This window comes from Apus apus, chromosome 10 (genome assembly GCF_020740795.1).
Source record: "Apus apus isolate bApuApu2 chromosome 10, bApuApu2.pri.cur, whole genome shotgun sequence".
In the NCBI taxonomy this organism is placed as follows: Eukaryota; Metazoa; Chordata; class Aves; order Apodiformes; family Apodidae; genus Apus; species Apus apus.
The window spans coordinates 11,189,308-11,213,497 of record NC_067291.1 but is presented as its reverse complement, the minus strand read 5'-3'; the positions used below and the strand labels follow the sequence as shown (position 1 = coordinate 11,213,497).

General features: G+C 36.3%; 1 protein-coding gene across 2 annotated transcripts in view; it reads right to left on the bottom strand.

Moving 5' to 3' along the window:
* Positions 1 to 2,740: 2,740 nt before the first annotated feature.
* The window catches only part of TRPM7 (transient receptor potential cation channel subfamily M member 7), a 57,946-nt gene continuing 36,496 nt past the window's right edge, over positions 2,741 to 24,190 (bottom strand). Inside the window, exons 17-40 of one of the 2 annotated variants that reach the window (XM_051628186.1) lie at positions 23,288 to 23,516; positions 21,949 to 22,104; positions 21,658 to 21,801; positions 20,829 to 20,957; positions 19,776 to 20,060; positions 18,559 to 18,733; positions 17,892 to 18,024; positions 16,921 to 17,105; positions 16,104 to 16,236; positions 14,493 to 15,631; positions 12,752 to 12,828; positions 11,829 to 11,888; positions 10,605 to 10,686; positions 10,144 to 10,214; positions 9,611 to 9,648; positions 8,866 to 8,891; positions 8,472 to 8,522; positions 8,324 to 8,389; positions 7,391 to 7,674; positions 6,947 to 7,029; positions 6,400 to 6,605; positions 5,771 to 5,822; positions 5,578 to 5,684; positions 2,741 to 4,318 (exon numbers count right to left, since the gene is read on the bottom strand). In XM_051628186.1, the coding sequence (XP_051484146.1) occupies positions 4,188 to 4,318; positions 5,578 to 5,684; positions 5,771 to 5,822; positions 6,400 to 6,605; positions 6,947 to 7,029; positions 7,391 to 7,674; positions 8,324 to 8,389; positions 8,472 to 8,522; positions 8,866 to 8,891; positions 9,611 to 9,648; positions 10,144 to 10,214; positions 10,605 to 10,686; positions 11,829 to 11,888; positions 12,752 to 12,828; positions 14,493 to 15,631; positions 16,104 to 16,236; positions 16,921 to 17,105; positions 17,892 to 18,024; positions 18,559 to 18,733; positions 19,776 to 20,060; positions 20,829 to 20,957; positions 21,658 to 21,801; positions 21,949 to 22,104; positions 23,288 to 23,516 (4,042 nt within the window). In that variant the 3' untranslated portion in view covers positions 2,741 to 4,187. The remainder of the gene's footprint in view (positions 4,319 to 5,577; positions 5,685 to 5,770; positions 5,823 to 6,399; positions 6,606 to 6,946; positions 7,030 to 7,390; positions 7,675 to 8,323; positions 8,390 to 8,471; positions 8,523 to 8,865; positions 8,892 to 9,610; positions 9,649 to 10,143; positions 10,215 to 10,604; positions 10,687 to 11,828; positions 11,889 to 12,751; positions 12,829 to 14,492; positions 15,632 to 16,103; positions 16,237 to 16,920; positions 17,106 to 17,891; positions 18,025 to 18,558; positions 18,734 to 19,775; positions 20,061 to 20,828; positions 20,958 to 21,657; positions 21,802 to 21,948; positions 22,105 to 23,287; positions 23,517 to 24,190) is intronic. The other variant, XM_051628187.1, reaches the window with a different exon arrangement.

Sequence of the window (24,190 nt, the reverse complement as noted above, 5' to 3'; positions counted from 1 at the left end):
TGGTGGAAAGTATGAATGAACCTACAACAAGGTACACTAATGCAGAAATAAAATTCAAGTAGGTTTTAGGATAGTTGCAATACTGGAGAAAATATCAAGAAAGGACAAGAACAGTAAGGAATTAATTTTACTTTATTGGAATTTAGTAACTTATATAAATTGTATTCAATGGAATGACACTCCATATTTTCCTGATTTAATCTTCTTTTTGACAAAAACAGTCACAGAAAGTATCAATTCCTAGTTTGGAATACAGGGTGCACTTTCAGCACAATGCAATGTACAGCTTCACGTTTTATTAGGGTAAGGGCTAACAAGCCTTTCTGGCTTTGGCATCACTAGCTCACCTGTCATGCAGCTGTAAATATCCCTCCAAAGAAAGATAACCAGTAATATAAATTTAGACTTCTGTCTTCCCAGCAACCATTAACCTCATAGACAGGCTGATGGCAGCATTAAAAAGCACTTTTTGAAACTATTATTGGGAAGCAGTTAAATTAAATCAAATCTGTAATAGCTGTCACGTAGGTAGAACAAGACTGGTATGAGAACCATAAATCAACTGAAATTGTTACACATATTGTCAGTGTTTTTAGAAGACTAGAAATCCATACTGCTGAATTTTACTCTTAGCATTAAAATCCGCAACTCTTACATTCATCATTCAAGAAGGCAAAAAAGCATTTGCTTATTCCTACCTTTTGTGGAATCCAAACCCAGACCTGGATTCACTATTTTACCATAACACGATACAAAAATCCACATCAGTGCTACCTGCTGCAAGCTGAAGGGCTGAGAACTAACTTACCATTGTTCTCACCACAAAATCCATTACTTGCAAGGAAACGTGTAAATCATCACAAGTCTTTTCAAAAGCATTGTTATATTTATAAAAAAACGTTCCAAATGATCTTTTGGCAACATTCAACAACAACTACTAATACAAAGTTTCCAGGTGCCATCTCTTCACCCTTCAAAATTCTGGCAGTGGTGGCATTGAGATGGAACCACAAAGAAAGTGAAGGAAATCACAGCCAGAGGCTTAAAAGCCAAATCCTTCCTTTTCCAAATCACACAGCTGCTGAGCAGCAGCTAGGAAACCAGCTCCCCAGGACACTCACCTTTGCATATTTTGCCACCATGTACTTGGGATTGGTTTTCTCTGAAGTTTCAGCACTTAAATACTGCAATCAACAATGCTGAATTTGCTGGATTAATTAAAAGATTAAATCAGCACACTCATGTATTCAAGATTTTGCATATCAATATTGATGCTGGAGAAAATTAAAGTGTGTTTTAAAACCAAATTTACATAAGCAACCAACATGAGTCTACAAATACATAATGCTCAGCTCAATCTGATACATAATGTTTTTTCTTCTAATGGAAATATTCTGAGGATGATGTTAGGGAACCAAAACTACCTGTCAAGGAAAACAATGTAGCTTACCTATTTCCTTTTATGAGAGATATTTCTTAAGTATCCTTATTAGTGGGAATCTAAAATGCTTCAGATTTTTACTAAAAATAATTAAAGAAGGTTAGAGAAGGTTAAAAACTGTTTTTTTGGTTCTGGAGAGTTAACAGAAATTCCAGTGCTGTTTTTACTTCCCCCTCTTCAGCAATCTGAAGGAAATTTAAAAGCCAAGGGTCAGAGTTCCTCTATTCATAGAGCACTTTAAGAGTGACAAGGTTTCAGCAGAGGAGTGACACTTAAATGTTCTCAACCAAATTAAATTACATGGGGCAACCTTCATGTTCCTACAGCCTGACATCAATAAGACATGGTATTATTCTGACAAGATCAGGCTGCTTCTTCAAACCAACTTGTTTTTTTTTCTTGCCACCTCACCTTTCCAGTGCCTTCCCTGAGAGATACTTACATTTATGGGTTTTTTCTTCCACTAATGTGGAGAAAATAATTTGTGGAAGTTGTCATTTCAGCCCCACTCAATTTAGACACAGGCTTCTTGTGTAACTCCAGCTGCAAGCCTCACAGGGTAAGCTTAGCACTCATGCCAGAAAGATGTAGTGTCAACCACTCCCAGTCTTACACACATTCCCCAACCCTCTTTGCGCCTTTTGATGCTGGAAAGGCTTCAGGTCCTGGTCGTTGCAGCCCTGAGCAGAGGGAGCAGTGCCCACTGTCACACACCCACCACACAAACATCATACCTGTTGATGCTCTTAATAAATGAGTCACAGGCAAAACTACCGAAGACAGGTATCATGGTTGTAAAAATTAACTGTGTTCCATTTGTCAGGAAACAAAAAGGCTCCTAACTTTTACTTAAAATTTTCCCAAAATGTTCCTATTTCCATTTTCACAACACTCCTCTAGAGGCTCTTCTAGAAATCCTTCCCAATTTGAAGAGCCAGCCTCACACATTAACTGTTGTGACTAGGCTAAGGATATAGCATTAAAAAGCTGTGAGTATATCTTGAATAAAGGGGATGCAATTGGGCACTCACGAAGCAGCTCCCAGTTAAAACCAAACATCATAAAGAGTTTTAAGGTATTTTGTTCTCATTTACAAATTAACCCCACCATAGATTTTTGTCTACTATGAGTTTTCAGTTCCCTTCACACCCCACCACCCCCAGTTTCTGGCGTTAGTCAAAGCTGAGATACCTCAAAGGTGGACAACTGCTTTGATCCAGCAAGGCAAATCCTACTTTTCTGCACAGAGTTACTTAAATTCACTCAAATAACCTTTCAGACTAAGAAGGACAGCAGGAGTCTGTAAACAAGAATAAATTTATTTTAGATTCTTTAAAGATTTAATGATATACAAAATGTATACAGTATTATATCCTTATAACATTTTACCTTTCCCCGTCAAACATAAAACACCATTTAAACAGCTATTGTGTTCGTGCCTTAGGTCTGTATCTATAAGATACACTACGGAATAAAAAAATTTATAGAGCTATATACTGCCCTTTTAATTAAAAATTACAAATTAGTACCTATGTAACAAAAAAAAAAAAAATCGCAGCATGAAACTTCAGTTGGACAAGAGTTTTTCTTGCTGAATGCTCAACAATATTTGGGACAGTTAAATTACATTTTATTGGCATGAAGGTGCATTGCAATCTCCCGTACTTTACATAATGCTAATCCAACCCTAGTCTCTCTTAAATAAGTACCACAAATAACATAACATTAAAGATGTTTTCTACACAATTTTAAATACATTTAAAAGTTATGTGTACATTCGGGTTTTGATATACTGGTTTTACAGGATCTTTGGAAGGCATAACTTCTGAAGCAGTCACTACATACGAGGGAAAGCACTTCCAACTTGTGTTCTTACAAGGCAACTTATTTGGACCAGTACACACTATTTCTTCTATTAAATATGATTATACCAGTCTATCATGGCTTTGTTACTAGTTGATGGTGACTTGATAAAATTGAAATGTATAAAACGAGAAATTTCATTATGCACAATTAGGGCTCTATTCCACAAAACCAAAACAAACCACCACAAAACAAAAACAAACAAACAGCTTTCCAGCCATGAAGCTGAATCCTGATTCAGGGGACACTCTCTCTCCACTGCAACAGATCAAGTTCCTACCTTCAGCCTCGGCCTACTGACATACACACACCTTATTTGGCTCTGTCCTCTTTAAAAGGCCAGATTAAAAGACACCTGGTGAGAAAACATTAGTGGAACACTTCCAAAAATGCTCAAAGAATACTCTGGCACTACAGAGGTAGGTGCTTTCTTGTCTTTTGCTGATTGACAGTAAGATGCCTGCCAAACAGACAAATGCTTCACCTTAAGACATCAACTACCAAAACCCTTTTTGGTTGAAGGCATATTGCACACCACAGGGACTACAGAGAGAAACTCCTCCTCTAAACAAACAAAAAAACCCAAACAACAAACAAAAAACCCCACACAACCAAAAAACACAATACCTTCTGCTAAAAAGCCCCTTTAAAAACATCTTAAATACTTGTCATTATTCAACCTTTAAAATGATGAGCCGCCAAGCTGTTCTCTGTAGATGGTTATCACAAGTTGTTAGGTCCTTAGATTATGAACCAGCCAAAATTTGACTTAAGACAGCAATGCTTGTTTTGACATATCTTTCTTTTAAGTAGTGAAGGAAAAATAAGTTACAACTGTGACACTTCATGAAGTTTGGATGAAGCCACTGATTTGGTCACATCATTAGAGCATCAGACGAATAGAATGAGCTGAATCGGATTCTTTGGTGCAGCTTCCAGGCTGAATTGTCAATTCAGGGGAATCATCCTGAGGAAATATGATCTTGTCAGGTGTGTAATCATTCCTCTTCAGATCTGTACAAACAAAATAAAGTCATATTGATTACTAATCATTAAGCCAGTAGAATGGACGGGGCATAGAAGTCTTTCAAAGGCTTGAGTTTGCACAGGTACTCAAAGGAGAATTCCTCAGCATGCACTGTGTCAAAAAAGGATGTCTTTCTCATACATGTAGTAAGTCTAAAGCTCTGCTTTAAAAGAGATGGAAAATTTAATGTATATATTTTATAGCAAGTAGTGAGACAACTTTCCACAGAAAACAGATCCTGCCATGATGTGTTTTGATATTATCAGGATTCACAACTCAAATTTAAAATAAAATGATCTCTCTTCATGTGAGAAACAACCTGGAAGAGAAGTGTGAGACAGGCAGAAATCATGCAAGTTCCTTATGTAGTTCTTCTGGAGTCTAAAAGCCTGATACAGAGAAACAATTTCAAGGTTTGTACTTCAGTCCATGCAGTAAAAATATCTGGAATTGAAAGTTTTTAAACAGAATGAATTTCTGCAATCCTAGACAATTTTTTAAAAACAAACAACAAAAAAACCAAACATGACAAATAAAAAATCCCAAACAACAACAAAACAACCCCAAACTAAACCCTAAAAACAAATAAAAGCCCCATTTTGTTTGATAAGCCTAAAGGTTTGCAATCACCTTGACCTTTTTTTCTTACTTTTTCTGGGACCCTTTTTCATTTTTTACTGTACCTTCTGAAGCCTTGATCAATCTACCTTCCTCAAATGCTGTGCATATGGATATAGAACACACAGACATTCTTAATTCCTTTTGAGGGGGGAATCTTACTAATGTCTATAAATAACTGAGGGTGGGTGTCAAGAAGGAGGGGCCAGTCTCTTTTCTGTGATGCCATGTGTTAGGACACGGGGGAATGGATGCAAACTCAAGCACAAGAAGTTCCACCTCAACATGAGGAAGTTTACTGTGGGGAGTGACAGAGCATTGGAACAGGCTGCCCAGAGAGGATGTGGAGTCTCCTTCTCTGGAGTCTTTCAAGACCCCTCTGGACACATTCCTGTGTGACCTGCCCTAGAGGACCCTGCTCTGGCAGGAGTGATCTCCAGAGGTCCCTTCCAACCTAATTCTGTAATTCCTTCATTTATGATTTAATATTAAAATGGCATATCATTTTAAAATTACAAAACTGCTGTTATTTCTTACTCCAGTTGCACAACATGACATAATAATTTATTAACATATCACACAATGTTTCATGACACAAGTGTCTCAGAAGAATTACAGAAACTCTTACCAGGAAGTTTAAGCTTCCTGCAGCAGGAATTACAGTGATGCTTGGCTCTGAAGTTTTTTATTGCATCCTCTCCCAAATTGGCCGGACCAAACACCATATCATGTGACCTTAGAAATAAAGTGCATATGAACATCAGTTGCATGTGTTTTTCAATGAAAATTCTACTTCTCTTTAAGCCCTTCTTTAGCCTTACCTTTTTTCTCCAGCTTTTATCACAGAGGGATCTGTCAAATTTTCACCAACACCTTCAGACAGCATATGAAGAAAACGTTAAATCTGGTACATTACATAAATGCATTGATACTGAAAAGCCTTGGCAGCCTGAGCTATGACTTCTCAGCCTCTCCAAGAATAAAAGCAGAAAAAAGAAAAATACATGTGATATCCTTACACAAATTGCTCCTGAACAAGTACTTTGTACTTCTCAAGATTTCTTCCACCTGTTTTTACGTCTGCCTACAATTCCCAACTTTAATTTTCACCTGTGAGAAAGAAGTTTCCTATATAGTTCTCACAGCCAGAAAATCTGACACAGAAACAGGATAAATACAGTTTACCATACTGGCACTACAGAAACATGCCAAAAATTTGGATTTTGTATGGTGCATATTATCAGGAAAATATATATATTCCAATGTGGTGTTGTAAGATTTAACACCACATTAAGTAAGACCACCTTAGATTCAGATCAACTACACCAAGATGCACTAAATTATCCTTGTTAGTTATTATAGGCATATGAATTATTAATAAAACACTGTCACAAAAGAAGAACTAACATCTATCTTGGCCCCAATCCCAACTGCAAAATAAGGACATTACCTTGCAGATCTAGTACCAACAGTTCTCCTCTGGTATATTCATACGACCAATGGCTGAAGGCCAACATAACCTCCTCCAGCATGTTAGTTGGGATTATTTCATCACCATTATTGTTGTTGTATTTTCTAAACTCTCCAGTCATGCACTCCTCAACTGCAAACCACTGGCCAGCAGAGTGGCAATACAACAGGAAAACTTCCAGGAACCTGGTAAAAAGTATACTTAATTAATATCTTAAAAAAAAAAAAAAAAAAAAAAGGCAAATAAGTCATTACTACTATATTTTTATTTTATTTACTAATAACTGAAGTAATCCGAAGCTATTGCACCAAGTCATTTATATTATCACACTAGGCTAGAGTCTGCACAAAAAGTATCAACAGAAAATATTGCCAAGGATAATTCTGCTTAACACATTCATAGCACTGTTCTGAGCTAGATCCTCACATATTGGTACCCTCATATATCTGATCCATCTGTTAACAACCTTGTAGGCATTCTTCTGTTCCAAAAGCATGCAACATAACAGAAGTTTAAAAACACTCACCTTGGAGAGTATGGAATGGATTTAGGCTTCATTTGATTGAAAGCAAAGGTGAGCTTCTGTGCTGCCCTCTGCTGTTGAATTTCCTACAATTCAAAGCCACGTTTCATTAGCTGCACTATGTGAGAGGGAACATTAAGGAGTCAAAAAGGCACAGTGGGAACAGTGAGTGTATATTCCCCCCAAGACAGTGTAACAAATTACTTTCATCTTAAATTATGTCTACATTTTAAGAGCCTGAGCTCTGTGATTAAGCAAACCATACTGGAGCAGGTTTTAACCTAGAAAATACAGAACCTGTGTTCAGACAAAAACACAGAACCTCTGTTCTCATACAGAACCCCAGACTAACCTTTTTTTACTAAGTATATACTAGTGGAAGGGGGCGTGGGGGGTGTCCTGTTTAAGATACTATGCCTATGTTTCATTGACAAGGATAAAACTTACTCTCAAGCACAAGTGTAACACTGTGTCCTCCTTATAAATGCTTGACCAAGTATTCACAACTTCAGGAAGAAAAGACTTGATGATATAAAGGTGTCCTGATTTCAGGATATCATATTCTGACCACGTGCACACTACTTTTAGAGCTCGACGCAAACCTCCTCCCATCTCCTCTTTACTTAAAAACTCGATTTTAGCACAGAGTCCTAGCTGTGACCAGGAAGACATGCTGTTGTTCAGGATGCTAGGAGAACTTTCTTCAAGGCGATAGACAGTGACTGGTTCACCTACGTTACAACACAAAAAGCAATGACTGCATTTCATTTTCCAAGTATAAATTCAGAAGTGCTGTAAAACCTACAGCTTTAGATTTCAACATGCTGCAATATTAAGTAGTTACTAACTTAACCAAATTAAAGTTACTGAATTAACCAAAAAAATTAAAGCACCCAATGGGAAGACCCTGCTCCAGCCTCTTTCATACAGCAGGAAATTAGTACAGCAGTTTTGTCTTCCTGATTAGAACTATTAATGACACTGTTAAAACAGTATTAGGAACACTGAATAAACATTTGTTCACACTTTATGCAAGTCAAGACAACTTAAAGGAATCCTTCCAGAACAATTTGTTATACAAACTGCTGGTACAATACTGTCATCACTCTATCACAAATTTGTGAGGACAACTATAATTACATCTAGATTTCATAATCAAGTGAGCTGCCCTAGAAAAGGTGTCATACTCATGTCTAGTTTTGAGTGCTTGAAGATAGACTCTGGACTTCTTTTAGTTCACTAAAACTTCAGTTTCACAGTTGCTGTAAGTTTGAAACCTTGCTTGATCATTCTATATTCAAAGAAAATTGTACAGGGTTTACTTCTGTTTTCTTCCTCAAAATACCATAGTGAAGCAGCAATAAGAAGTACAATTCTTACCTCTCGGAGGCACAGGAGTGAATGGAATGCTCTGTGATAACCTCATCAAGTTATTTCTTTCTACAGCTAGAGAAAAATTACAGCAGTCATTAAAGGATCCAGTAAGTCTCATTAAGAATATGAACATTAGTTCCTAAGAGGGCCTGACCTGAGTAATAGTAATTGATATCCATGATTGGCTTGAAAGGAGAAGCAATACCTGAAAAAGATTTTTTTAATTATTTAAAAATGAAAAAATAAAAAAGGAGATACAGCCTAGTATCTATACTGTGTATTTAAACTACTACATGCAAAGAACACTTGTCAAGTAACTATAGTTTGAAAAAGATTTCCTGTGCAGAAAATTAAGTATCAGTCCCTCAAGGGAAAAAAAAATATTTAAGTTGTCCAATGGTAAGCCATTAATTTAATAACTAAATAACCACACTGTTACGGGCCTGTTATGTTCCAATTTAGCAGTAGTTAAATACATTCTTGTACAAGACCCAAACACTCACTTATATGAAAAGATCTCAGCTTGTTTGTAGCAGAAACAAACTTACCATTCAACGCATCTTCTTCAGATGGCCTGTGAAATGCCACAAAACCAACAGTCATTGCTTCTTAAAAACTTACTTTGTATTTACTGATTTTGACACATCCTCCTAGGTCACCTTGCTAACCTCTCAGTACTGCTTTTATCTTATTTTTCAAGGGCAGTACAGGTTTCTTAATTACAAAACAGTAATGGAAGGCTGTTAAGTAATCTCATGCCTTTAGAGCTGTATTTTAAATAACATCAAGTCACGTACAGCATTATGTAAAGTTTGAATCACAAGAGCCCATTCCCACACAGGTGCTTTAATTAAAACTTGTTCACAACAGCTTACCCTTCCGTTATCTGATTAATAAGGTAATGGCTTTAACAGTTAACTCAGGGGATAATTGTTAACAAGAGCAATGACTACACAATTTCAGACAAGGTTTACAGTTTGAAAGGTTGAGTAAAGACCTTTACCAGGAAGCAGGCTCCTTAACAAGTGTCAACACAGTCATTTTCATTTAAGGGCATGTTAGGCCCTCTGACATGTGACCCCATTAATCTAAATAGAACCTGTCAAAGCATTCCAGTGAACACATTAAGTTATTTAATAGAAAAAAAAACCCAACAAAACCAAAAACAACCTTAAACTTTGTTTTTCATTAAGCACAACTGAGTACCACTATAGCCAAAGACAGCAATCAAAAAGAAAAAACAATCAAAGTATAAAATAATAAAACAGTTTCATTAGTAGAAAGCTTACTTACATTTGACTGCCATTTGAAGGTCTACCTTGTAACCAATCCTTTAAAAAAAAAGGAAAAAAAAGGTTTAGGTTTTGTAAGGAAAATACAGCATATTTAACAGGAGGTGGGGGTAGTAATGTGTTTTAAGATCTTGCAGTACAGCCTGTATATCAAATATTTCACCAGGCTATACTGAACCGAACTGCAGTTGAATGGAAAGACTCCAGTACAACTGATGAATGATAACTACAGCTAAAAGACTAGATAAGGATACACTCACTACTGATTTATTGACTATAAAAATAATTATTTTCTTTAACAAAAAGCTGTGGGTTTTTTTCCCCAAAAGTAAGCAGCATGTGTTTTCAGTGAGAACATGCACAATATGTAGTAAAGGACATGCAAAATCTCTTCCCTCAGGCAAAACAGGTCTTCTGTTGCCTCCTTGAATAAATGAGTCCACAAATCAGTATTATTTTTTACACAACCTCTTTCCTCTCTTTTATTTGTTCAGGTTCTAGTCCTGCTTAACAAAAAGAAAGGAGGATACAAACCGTCAGTAACGCTGCTTTGGAGTCTACTTGCTGAGGGTCTTCACTTGATGCTCTTCTACTCTTGCTATATACTACAAACAGAGAAATTCATAACTGGACAAAGAACAGCATGTGTCACTGTTACTTACCTATTACCAAACAGAATGAGCAACCAGACAGCTTAATCTGGCTCTCAATAAAAAAGCCTGATCGATGACTATCTGATCTTTACCAGCTGCCAGCACAGCCCTGACTAGATCACTCAGCTTTTTGTGACTCCAGCCATCTGTGGCAAACACGAGGCAACAGAATGAAGCTGGCATGGCTTAAGAGACACAACAGCAAATTCAAGTAGCATTGATCATGTAAATATTTCAAGATGCTTTAATTTTCTGTGCTTCCTTTGTATCTTCTAAGATCATATGCATTATTCACACAATTTAGAAATAAAATTAGGTCACCTGCAAAGATAGCACACTTACATTGTTCTGAATGGCCTGCCAGAGGGTCAGCAAACCCACCACAAGAGCTGGATTGTCTTAGACCACTGTCAGTTTGAAGACCCTAAATAAAAACCCACAAGGATATCATTAGTCTGCATAACCGTTGTTTTTGGCATACAATCTGCCTTTTTTAAAACACAAAACAAAAAACCACCAACAAACTTCCTGATGTACCTCAAATACCTTGCTGCACAAAAATGTGCAAGTTGAGTGTGTAATGCAATTAAAATGCTCTTCACAGTAACCACCAGCTCTAACACTTTCAGGTTCACATTAAGACTACTGACCCATACTGAAAGTTCTTTAAAAGCAAATGTAACAACAGGACACAATTACAGAAATGTACCTTATCTCTAACAAGTACCAAACTCAGCTATTCTGTCACATGCCTTTGGTAGCTATCAATTCTCATTTAAGAACATAGCTCTGGCAGAAAATGAAGTTCAGTTTGAACCCACTGGAAACGGGAAAAAAATCTAGAGAAGTCTTGTCACATAAAAAACCTACAGTTTATGAATGCAATCTCCTCATGGATCTATTATTATTCCTTAGCAATAACTACATACTTTCTGAATATCTCACAATGAGCCTATTAATTCCAATGGATACCTGAATAAATTGTAAAACTCAGTATTTTGAAAAATAAAAAACTATAACTTGGAATACTATGCACTGCTTTTGATTCCAAGATTTATAACATTTAGGAAATTGTTACCAACCTTTTTCACCCTTCCCTCTTAAGGAATATACACCTCCCCCTACCCCCAAACAGGCCTGTGTGTGTCCAAAATATGTGTGTGTCATAAGCATGTGTGTGTGCATAAGCGTGTACACAGAAATAGGAGAAAGACCTTTTTTTTACATCCTTAAACATAAATACTTAATTAGAACGCAACAGCAAAAGCTGAAAGTGCCTTATGTACTAGGTCTGTACGCATTTCAGTGTCCGTCTGTGGCATCTTACCATCAATGACATGACACGTAAGAATCACAGCAGTTAAGATCTTCTTCAAGGAGAGATAAACTGTATTTGTGCAAAGGCTCAACTCCACAACTTTCTTATTTTTCTTTTTTTAAATCACAACCAGAGTTTCCTTGCAGATAACGAAACAGGAAAAAAGAGCTCCTGGTCTTCATTGTAAATAACACATTTGTTAGCTGGTGGAAATGTCTCTAATAAATTGAAATTATGTCTTTACTTACTTGAAGTCTGGTTGTCTCTATACCCTCCAATATAGCTTTTTTGAAGTCTTCCTGTTGTTCCTATTTAAAAAAAAAAAAAAAAATCAACAACAAAGCAAACTGTAAACATTACTACCAAAAAATCCATGGCAAAAATACACATTAACCAGAAGTTTTCCAGTCACACATTCTATTTATCAGAATGTCCAGAAGGAGCAACTCAGCAAAATGCTGACATTGCAAATGGTCATGACGCAATTCTCAAGTCAGATTCACCTCTGCATAAGGGGTTACTGCCAATGGTAACCTGTATTTACTAACTTATCTTACAAGCTACAGTGAGGAAACTGGTTTTTTTATATATACTATAGCACTCAGAGAACAGGTTTCTTATGATAAATCACTTTCCATTTAGTTATTTTTATTACTTTCTAAGGAAATTGAAATTATACACAAGTTTATTACAGGTTTATTAGAAAGGCCTTTTATTCTTGGAAGCATAATAAACAATTTTTGTCACTTTTAAAACTCATACACTATCATCTTGCTCTACAAAATACCACGTAAATCACTGAAATCTTCCCAAATGCTGATCTTGAAATTTGTGTCAAACGCTTCATTAGACACTAATTACAGGATACATAATTTTATCTTATTCCACAGTTGCAGTCACCTCAGCTTTCATAACCTGAGATCTTGTATAGTATTTAATTAGTATCATATTACGAAGCCACAGCACTTGATGTGCAGTTAAGGCTGCATGAGTTTTCACTAGATTTTTTTTTTTTTTTTTCTCTTGTAATCATAAAACAGATACACATTCCTTCCAGGCTGAATTTTGCAAGTTCTTTGATTATAGCTTTTTCAAAACAGATTGTGAAGTCACAGCTTAAAAGAAAACAACAACCCCCTTTAACACGTTACACAAAAGCTTCCAAGCCTACCTCAATATCAGCACTTCTTTCCTTAATTTTGCTTGTTGCCTCTTTAAACCGCTGTAACTCCATGCTGTCTCTGTGACCTTCGACACAGTGAATTGAAAGAGAATATTCAAAAATCAAAGGCATCCTCCAATGCTCTGACCATGCCAATAATTTGCAACACCGTAGCAAAGGGTTACAAACCATCTAAGTTCTGTGAGCCAGCTTGCACTAGGGAAGCCTTTCCAAACACACTCCAGTAAAAAATCAGTGTAATATTAATATGAAACTACTGCTTTTCCTGCATTCAGATGTGGGTTACCACAATTCAAAAAGTAAAACTAACATTTTAAATTTTTACTCCAGCATATGCTCCTCGGATGAAAGGAACAGAGCAGTCCAAATTACAGTATTTCTATGAAGCTATGACAAGTGAAGGAAAAGCAGACAGTTTTCTTGAGGTAGCCTTTACAATATACCCTTCATCCTACCAGTTGCAAAAAACACTTTTCAGAACGTTACCAAACATGTGGCTTTATAATGAATGAAAACCTGCTTGGATTAACAATGGAAAGTTGCACTGTATCTGAAGTTTTGTAAAATGTGGACAGTCAGAATGAAGAGTATGTTCTAAATGCTAGAGATGCCAGAGGACGATACACTAAAAATTTGGTTCTAGTAAAATAAGTATAGTTAGTATTCGAAGTTATTAGTTGTGAAGCACACTTACAGATTAGGTAAAATTAAGCAATCACTGTCCATTATTCCTGTTTAGTCTTGCTTTCTGAGTTTAAAAACTGTTTTCTTTTTTTTAAACTATGAGGAAATTATGAACAAATAGCTAATGAGTGTAAAAACGTGTAAAGCACACACAAATCTAAAAGCACTAGTGCATGTAGGTAACTTCTTAGAACTCCAAGTTGCACAGCAGTAGAATAAACTCTTGTCTAAAGATTTAAATTTTTACATCCTCAACAAACCTTTGGAAAACACTGAGACATATCTGAACAACTGGGGCAAGACAACACCTCTGCAGACAGCCTGACAATTACAGATTGTGATCTTCTGCTACACACTAAAGGGTACTTAAATCATTATCTACTTCACAGAAATCAGTTAGTAAACCCACACCTGTGTTTTGCAATGAATCTGCCACTGTTTTACCATTCAAATACGTCAGCAACTCTAACCAAAAACGTGCACCTTTTTACTGTTAAACAAAACTTCAGGGGAGGCATATTGCTGTATATTATAGAAGGACTTTGGAAGCTTCCAAAAGACTGCCAAAATATATGTTAGCCTAGGCAACAGTGGAAGATTCCAGTCATAACAGTGTTTAGGAATATAGTATAGGAGAATCCCTCGAGCTTGACACAGATACCACAGAGATCTTTGTCCAGGATTCCATCAGCCTAGGAAGTCTTCTGTGATTACGTCAAGAAATAGACAATATTTTTAATATATGCCATGAGAAGGTAGGAGCTTTATAATGAGCCACAAAAAGATTGTCTACGATGCCCGTACCAAGTTGCAGAGCTGCTAATTGTGCAAAACTGCTATACTCAACAACTGGCTAATGTTTTTCAGAAAAATATTGTCTATGTGACAGAATTATAAAGAAATGGTAATTGAAGTTAAAAAAATACAAGCAACATAGGGAAATTAGAGATGTTAAAAGCAAAAAAAAGCAGAGCAAAATGGTAGAATAAAGTCACCTGCAACCGGAATACACCCAAAATACCATACAATTCTTGATAAGTCAAACCTTGTGGCTTAGATTTGGTCCACAGTTTATGAAGTAGTCCCATAAGGATGTTAGAACATAAATCTTGGGTTTGTAGTTCCATTGCATGGACATGCTGACTTTTGGAAAGTTCATCTTTAATATTCAATTTTCCATGTGAGCCACCACAGTTGACTGTTGATGTCAAGTCGCCAGTTGACAAACAGAACTTCGTTTGGGGGTTGTTCTTCCATAAGTTGACAGAGGACTGGTGATCACATTTGTCAACTCTGCAGCTGCAGTTATCATTAGTGTCACTCTCATCATGAATAAAACCACAATTAATGTATCCTCCATTTTCAACACAAGGTTGGGTGAAAGCAAGGCAAGCAGAGCCAGAAGCAAGAGGATAAGAGCAGCTAATAATGACTTCAGGACATTCAGAATCTACTTTTTTATACTTACCCACAAATGCACCAAATTCTACATTATTATCTCCTTCTGTAGCCTTAGAGAAAACAGTCTCTTCATGCTTTGCTGAAGAATCCAGCTGACCTTTGCAACTGGGCCGAGATGGAGTGCTAACAAAAAATTTAGCTGTTGGGGATGTTACATGTGGCATGCTGTTGGATGAATTGCCTAATTTTTTACTTTTACTAATGGATTTTGAGATCTCTGCAGCCTGTACTCGTTGGCGGAGTTCTGGAGGGGAAACAGCACTTGAAAATAAGGCACTGCCTGAGGAACCTGCCTCTTGAAAGTTTGTTTCTTCTCTTCGGGGAACTGGAGCTAACTCCTGACCAATGGTCTTACGCTGGGCTTCTTTTTCATCTCGTATAGAAATGTTACATAGTAAAGGATTATTACTTTCAAGGCCTCCTTGTGAAAAAGAACCAAAGACATTTCCAATGCTGTGCTTTTTCCACACAGAAGATCTTAGGGAGCCATCCTCAATGAGGTTTTGTGCCAAGTGTTTTGAAATGCTCAATTCTCGTGTGATTTCATTATGAACCTTGCTAGCTTCTGAAGCTTTCTGTGCAGTCAGTGTTTTCAGAGTATCCACAGTTAAAGCAGAGAGATCCTGTAGGTGGCCAATCTGTGAATCTAAAGACTGCAACGACCGCTTTATGTAGTTGACACGATCACCAACTTCCTTTATCTGAATGCACATTTGTTCCACCCTAAGAAAAAACGAATTATGAAGTATCTATGGATGGCATTTTTCTCAAAATACAGAAGAAACATCTTTGCAACCCTTTCTGCCCATTTAAGAAGCAAAAAACCTCTGAAATTTCAAGTTGGTGTATACACTACAGTGTTGGGCTGCTTTGCAATACAGTACTTGTACATTCTTCTGAATCACAGAATTAGCATATACATCAATAGAGGGCATAAACAGCACTTTTTCAAGGTTATCAGCTTATTAAATCATCGTGCAAAACTAAATAACACAATTGCCTCAGCTTACTGAGAGTTGATACAGATCAGGAAGCATCAATCACAGTATTACTTTCAGCATAGCGATGGAAAGAATCTAAAAATCTGCATAAATACTTGTGTTCTTGAGCTACACTTTGCCCTCCCTAGAGCATATTTTAAAAACCTGCAAAAATTCTATGTCTCTCTTCAGAAACTTATTTGTAAATATCCTACCGTTCAAATGTGACTCGAATCCTCTCCTCACTTCCAGAATGAAATTTGTCATCCTTTTCATTAAAATACATCTCAACACAGAGCTCTTCAAAATCATGAAGTTTCTTTTGATCTTCTTCTGTCAGGAAGAGTTCTAAAGAGAGATGGAACAGTCAAGAAGGTGCAGATGTAGTGAAGGTGCTGGAAGCTAATATCTCCAGCTCTGCAAAGGGTGTTGAAAGTAAAGAACAAAACACAAGCAACAAAAAAACCACAGTGCCCACTAAGACCCTTCCTCCCTCTCTCCTTGCTAGAAAAAAGTCCAAGATCAAATATTTCCACTAAAATAAAAGTGAAAAATGTGATTCCAAGAGAATCCACACAAAATATTATCATTCCTTATTCTTTTACCCACCAATGATTTTTCCTTTGAGGCAGAAGTTAGATTCCTTAGCTGGATTTTATCATCTATGGAACTTTTTCTTTTTTCCCTTTGCTAAATTTTCAAAGTGTTTTCAATAAGAAGTTTTTTAGAGGGAAAAAAAATTCTTCCCCCATTAACACTTAACAGAAAATCTAATCTTGGGGTTTTATTTGATTTTTGTGGTAAGTTAGTTTAACTGGAGAATTCTATGGGCTGTACATTACACCCTTAATACAAACAATGGCCCTTGGAACAAAATTAAGAATCTTATTCAGTACTAAAAACATGGAAAATTACAACATATTTTGACTTTCTTGAGACTATACATTACAACCAAGAAGACAACACTTTTCTGACAGATTGCTTAAGTCCTATCCAAAAAGCTACTGCAACTTTTTAGATAACTGTTCATACTTGGCCCATCTGAAGTCTTGTCTGTCTTTCTTCTTTTACATATACAACAGAACAGGGAAGCCATGTGGCTCAGAATAATAAGTGGTGGAGGCAGAACAGGTTTTTCATGGTAGGCCATAATGAAATGATAGCGTTGATACTTCCACACAATGTTTGAAATTGCCTTGACTTGTAAATACACGTTGCTGAAAGAGAACAGAAAAGCATTAACACATCAAGGTACTTTTTTGGGGTGCTAAGAGGGTGTGGGTATTTGGGGGGCGGTTTTGTTTCTTTTTTTAACACTGTTAACTGACTTGAATTTTTAAGCTAGTAAGAGACAAAAGCACATACTTGTCATTTACTGTGATATTATTTTACTGAAAGTTGGAAATATTGAAGAAAACACCGTGATTCAAAGCAAGGAGAGGCTCAAATAATTCTCTCACCTAGTTACATCTCAGTATCTTTCTTCAGAAATAAATTACTGAGATTAAATTTCAAAAAAATATTATTTGTAACCAACCCCAGATTTTCACATTAGCCCACGTTAGTTCTATAGTCTGCAATTCTTCAGTGCTAGTGAGCTGTATATTCCCATAAAACAAACACTGGGAGAGAACTGTAAAAGACAACTTACTACAGATCAACTCAATCAACTAGACGACATTAATCGAATTTAGGAACAATCTATAGATTCAGAAACACTTTTGTTTTCTGACAAAGAGAAGTTACAAAATGCTTTCAAATTCTCTTTCAACTTCTGATTCCCCTGGCCTCATGGATGTGACACATACCAGACATATCACAAACTTCCCTACTTCATCAGAAGCTTGCAGTGGGGAGGAGAAAAAGACCAGTCTAAGAACCTTATAATACTTCCAGCAAATGGGATTCCTTTGATCTGGTATCAATTCTTCCTATCTGGTCATCTTATTGCAGTGAAATAGAAACTTATGAAAAGATGAGAAAAAGTTAACAATTACACTTACTTGAAAAATGCAATAAGGAGATTAACCATAATTATGTATTGTACAAAGAGGTAGACAGCTTGAAGAAACGGGGTCAACCATGTTCCTGGGCCACAGAGATGAGCAACTTTTTCATCAGAATTATTTGCACATACTGTGTTGGGGAAAAAATTACACAGAGAAAATATGTACAACTTTTAGAACTTCCAGCAGGTATAGGTAAGAGAAAATAAAGATCACTTATAAATATTGCAACAACCAAGTATCAGGTACTGGTTCTACAATTCAAAATGTCTCCATGCATTTACAAGTATAGTAGAAAAATAAAGGAGACACAAAGTTTCTGGTTAATACCACAGTATAATCATATTAGATTTTTAAAAAGCATAATACAACACCACAGCTAAAACGTTGGTATAACAGCTGTGATAAACTGTGATTAAACAGAGTTTTCTTCCTAACCCATTCAAGTTTCAGATCAGATCATAGGAGAAAAATAAAATAAAATAAAAAAAATAAAAATCAAGAAACTATACAGCTGCAACCCACAAAAAGCAGATAATCCAACTAATGGAATCACTATCAAATGGGCATTTCATTTCATAAAATTAGAATTTTCTAAGACATTGTGAAGGTCTTATCAAAGTTATGTCTTCTCCTTCCTTGCTTCAAAATTGCCGTGCCTTACCATCAATTTCATAGGCATACACTTCACCAAAAATCATCCAGTATGGATGAAACACAATATCTCTAGCAAGAGTCCAAGAGGGTGCCTCGTCAGGATACAATATTGCCTTCCTGGGAACACCAAAACTAAGCAGTACCAGTGCCATAATCACCACAATGTAAAACATGTTGGCCACCTGTTAACACAAAAGAGTCAGTTACCTGGCAAGATCATAATTATGATTTCACAACCTTAAACACTTTTACAGTGACAGTGTAAGCTGGACAAATTCTATATATTAGATAAATGTCTGGAACACTTACATCCCAGCCAGAAAATTGTTATGTAACAAAATCTATAAAAAACCAAGTTCATTTCTTCCTGTCCTTTCTTACAGTATATTTAGTACCCTCACCAAAGGCAACAGAGTATTTATTCCCTTTGTAACTCAAATACCTATTATGTGGATGAGTAGCAGCTGATAAAGAGAAACATCCCTTCCTAAATGCACTCAATAGCTGACTAAATGTAGAGGTAGCTTTCCAAGGGCTGAAACACAGAACCTCTGGCTCTTGCAAGAAATCCAAGTGAGATGCCTTCATTATGAAGGAACAATAGGGTTCAACTTTGTAAGAAGTGATTTACAGGGGGAAGGAAAACAAACATCCCTTCCACCTTTGTATATGTGGTGCTCAAGCCTTAAAATCTTCTTTAACATTTAAAATAGCTCACTGACAGTAAAGCTATTTATTTTTAAATGTAAACAATTCTAATACTGTTTAATAATGTGTGAGACAAGATTAAGAACTGACCATCATCTACCCAGTTTTCCAAAGTACAAAGAAGAAGGTGCTTTAGGATACAAAGTAAGTTAAAATCTCGCACTAGAGAGCACAAAGGTAAGAAAACTAAGACTATAAATACATCTCAGACCCAAAAGGGAAGCAACACTAAAAGGGAAGGATGATTTGCCAGCTTTTTATTGATATGTGACAGGGAAAGCTCCGTAATAAAGGAAGCCTTCTAATCAGTGCTTGTTTCAAAACATATTAAGTTATATTGCAGCTAGCTAATTTTGCAGACTGAATTCCTGGCATGTTAAACCAGGATAAGTAACCTTTTTTCTAAAGAAAACTTTGAAAAATTCTGTAAACTAATGCAGCAAGAAGAATGCATTTCAGTGGAGGGGGGAGGGGGGGGGTGGGGTGGTGGAAAAGAGTACCAAAAGTATTACTTACCATTTTCCCAATCATCATAACATAAGGGCCAGCCTGTTGATTTACAGCTAGAAAATCCAGTAATCGCACATACCAAAAAATTATATTGAGACAGTATGTTATTCTTCCAGCAACAAAGACATAATTTTCTCTGTAAGTGTTTTCACCAAAATTCCCCTTTGCTCCAAATCTTAACGCAAACCCAATGAAGAAAGTGACAATGGCAACTGTGTCACTGATATTGAAGTAATCGCTGAACCACACTTTAATCTTCTGATTAATCTTCCCAGCCTCTGACATAAAAATCTGCAATAAAAAAAAAAGGAAGAAGTTGGGTCTGCTCATATTTATTGCACATGGACTGAAATACATGAATCAGTAACATTGTTATACTTGCAAAAATAAAATATCTTTTGAAATGGGTAACTACTTTACACTGAGGAATCAAAACCAGTGTTTAAATGTGTCAGCTTCAAAATAAGGACACAGAGGATGTATGTTTCCCTCTGTCTGAACAAGATCTGAAGGAATTTTGGGTTGTTTTTTTTTTTTTTTGCCTGGGATCAGGGGAAGAGTGTGAGGAGTCCTCCTCTCATGGTGGAAGGAGCTGCAGAAACAACATGCGATAAACTGATCAAAAAACTCCATTCTCTGCTCCCCTGGGAGTGTAGCAGGCAGAGAAAATCCAGAGTAAAGTTAAACCTGGGAAGAAGGGAGGAAGGTGGAGGGGAGGTGTTTTAAAGGATTAGTTCTAATTTCTCATTAATCTGCTCTGAGTTGATTGGTAATAAATTGAGTTCATTTTTCCCAAGTCAAGTCGGTTTTGTTGATGATGGCAATGGGTGAGTGATCTCTCCCTGTCCTTAACATGACCCAGGAGACTTTGGTTGCGTTTTCTCTCCCTTGTCCAACTGAGGTGGGGACCTGCTGTCCAACCAGGGTCAAACCCCCACAGTGTTAAATCATGTACTCTGATGCTTGAAGTTTCTTAGGTTCTCTTGATTACCAACACATTTTAAAACACACTATTTATTTGATACAGAAAACTAAAATCCCAGATTGTTCCAGGCATACCTCACGAATTTTCTCAATTGCTGATGTGAAAATGTAAGCAATAACAATCCACTCCTGGACGGATGGCAATTCTTCCATTTTTACAAGAACCACAAATGTGTAGAGCATAAGGAATCCTAAGTATGCCAACTAAAAAAAGCAATGAAAATTATACATATAATTACTGAAGTGTTCTTTAGAGATGTGCATGGAATCTTTTGATGTGGTATACAATAAAAACTTCAAGTAGGATTACAGTACTATATTTACCCCTTTGAGCAGACAAGTTATTATTTATATGGTGATACAAACATTCTCTTCTTAGAAGAGGAAAAACAGCTGTAATAAGCTATTTCTTCTTAGCAAAGCTTTGTTCTTATTACAGCTATTTTCCCATTAATAAAAATTTTAGAGTTTCTATTACAGTAATTTAAACAAAACTGTGCATGAACACTTCAGCCTAAGAAATTACTACAGAATTCCTCCTAGCAGCTGATGAAATTAATTACTGAGGCCAGCACAAAAATGGTCCTCCTAATTACTCCCTCAGATTAAAGAAAGTAATTTTCAAAGCCAACATAGTGAACTTTAATAGAAACCAACACCAAATCATGGAGCACTGCATTTGCATACACAGTTTTTCAAAATGAAGTACTTCTTATTTCTAGCTTAGCAAGGTATGGGCTTTTTTTGTTTGGTTGTTTTTTTTTTTTTTTTTTTTTTTTTTTTTTAAAAAAAAAAAAAACTCTTAAACTTTGATGCAGGACACATAACTATATGCTGAGAAAAGAAACCCCAAATCTGTGTTAGATTTCCAAATAAAACACGTATTTCACAAATGAAAACTCACCGTATTAAACCAAAACTTCACAATTGGTGCATGATAAAATGCATAAAATTTCTGTGTTATTGGAAGTCTTTTAGGTTTTGCTGGAGTCTCCATATCATGCTTTTCAAAAGTACTGTCCAAGATCCTTACTTCTTTAAACACCTCCTAAAATGAAAAGCCAGTTAACTTCACATACAGATAGATATATAGGCTTTTGGAGACTCATTTTAACTCTTGCTTTGAAGTAAAAATGTAATTATTTGTTTTAAGTTAGAAATACTGTTTATAATATGTCCCTCTGCCCCACATTACCATTGGTATTTCATCTGCTGCATTCTGGAAGTTGTTTTCACTGTCATCCATTGCCATTTGATGTGCATCTTGAGATTGAGGAATATGTGACATTTCAGCCTTGGTCTTATATTCCAACAGCAGTATAGCAGGAGGGAGTAAAATACTCAGTATCACCTGGAAAAGATTAAGACTAAGTGCAAATAGTTCACAGCCACATGCAAGTATCAGAATACAACACCACACAGAATATCCTCTGAAAATTTATTATGCAAATTTCACTTGCTTGTTATTGGGGGGTGGGGAAATAGAAAATAATTAGATGTTACTATTTAAGTACACACTTAAGAGGCTAGGGTCACATACAGAGTGTTACTTGACTTGAAGATACAGGAAAGGGGAAGAATCAACAAGTTTCAGCACCAAAAGCCACTAGAAAGAATGTACTCCAAGCCTGAAGATCCAGAGGTGTTTTCTTTACACTCTGTTCTTTAATCCTCTCCCAGAAACTCTGGAACTGTGAACTGTGTCAACATGTATTTAAAAACCACAAATGACTGGAGGTTGTGGTTTTGGAAGTTTTTGGATGGGGGTGGTGGTGCACTTTGTTTTGGGGGGTTGGTTTTTTCAACTTAATGGCAGAAAAATGAGCTAAGGTATGGATGAAGAGAATAAGTGAAAGCCATTTATTGTCATTAGCCTGTTGCAAAGCAAGCAAGAGAGTGGTTAATCAGTTATCAAAGAGGATTTTAGTAGGTCACAAATTATGCTTGTAGATATTTTGTAGGAAAGTTGTATTTCATCACATTCCCGACAACAGTTATGTTTTGGTACACCATCTCAAAGAATATGCAATTCCCATTTTGCTTCAATTGAGCTTTATCACAAAGGGCACAGCTGGAAAACCTACCCCCAATTTGCCTACCCTAGTTTCATTCTGGACCCTGCTTTTGCTCAGTTTCTTCCTCCAAAATAGGATATACACAAAGTCTACATCAAGTCTTATGTGCTGCTGCCTGTAAAAAGCAAAAATGCATGAAACTATATTCTTAGAGAGTTTTCTATCTGTTAATGTGTTTTACCACTATGTTTTTAGTAGTGGATTAGTATTCACATGATCTCTTTAAGCCTCTGATTAAAGGCTACTTGCCTGATTTTTGCCTTCTATATTTCTGTACCTTATTTGAAAAGATAATAGAGTATCAAAAGAAGAGTTAACAATAAATACTTCCAGGATTTAATAACATAAGCTATAGTTGTGAAAGCTTTATACTAATAGCAATTAAACACATGCTTTCCTTCCATTTAAAAATAATTTCTGTTAACCCACTTTAAAACAACAGACTGCAACAATGCTTACTTTGTACCATGAATTCTTCCTCATGTTCAGCCTTCCCATCCACATATCTGATAACAACATCTGTGTACAAGTATGTGCTACAAATGGACGAAGCCTTGATGACACTGCTAGCTTCAGACAAGTTGAATTGCTCCAATTTTTAAGCTCATAGGTTAGTAGTTTCATTGCCATTGTTTCATCTTGTCGGAAGGACTGTTCTAACAGTTCAACTGCCAGTTGACCAAACTCGCTAGAACAAAATAAAAATAACACTTGAGTTTAGGTCAAATTTTCTTGTACAATCAAATTCCCAGTAGCACAATTTGAATGGACTACTTATTACCCATCCCTTCTGTATGGATATACTGTACAGTAATTTGTAACTACAACTGTGAATCTGTGACTTCTATTAAAAACATAGGCAGGCTACAAACAGCTGTTAAAACATGAAAGGAAATTGCATGGAAGAAGTGGCACATTCAGTGTAATTTTAATGTAAGTCACCACTTGTAACAGCCCGAGAGAGAAAGAGAGAGAGAAAGAGAGAGAGAAAGAGAGAGAGAAAGAGAGAGAGAAAGAGAGAGAGAAAGAGAGAGAGAAAGAGAGAGAGAAAGAGAGAGAGAAAGAGAGAGAGAAAGAGAGAGAGAAAGAGAGAGAGAAAGAGAGAGAGAAAGAGAGAGAGAAAGAGAGAGAGAAAGAGAGAGAGAAAGAGAGAGAGAAAGAGAGAGAGAAAGAGAGAGAGAAAGAGAGAGAGAAAGAGAGAGAGAAAAAGAGAGAGAAAAAGAGAGAGAAAAAGAGAGAGAAAAAGAGAGAGAAAAAGAGAGAAAAAGAGAGAGAAAAAGAGAGAGAAAAAGAGAGAGAAAAAGAGAGAGAAAAAGAGAGAGAAAAAGAGAGAGAAAAAGAGAGAGAAAAAGAGAGAGAAAA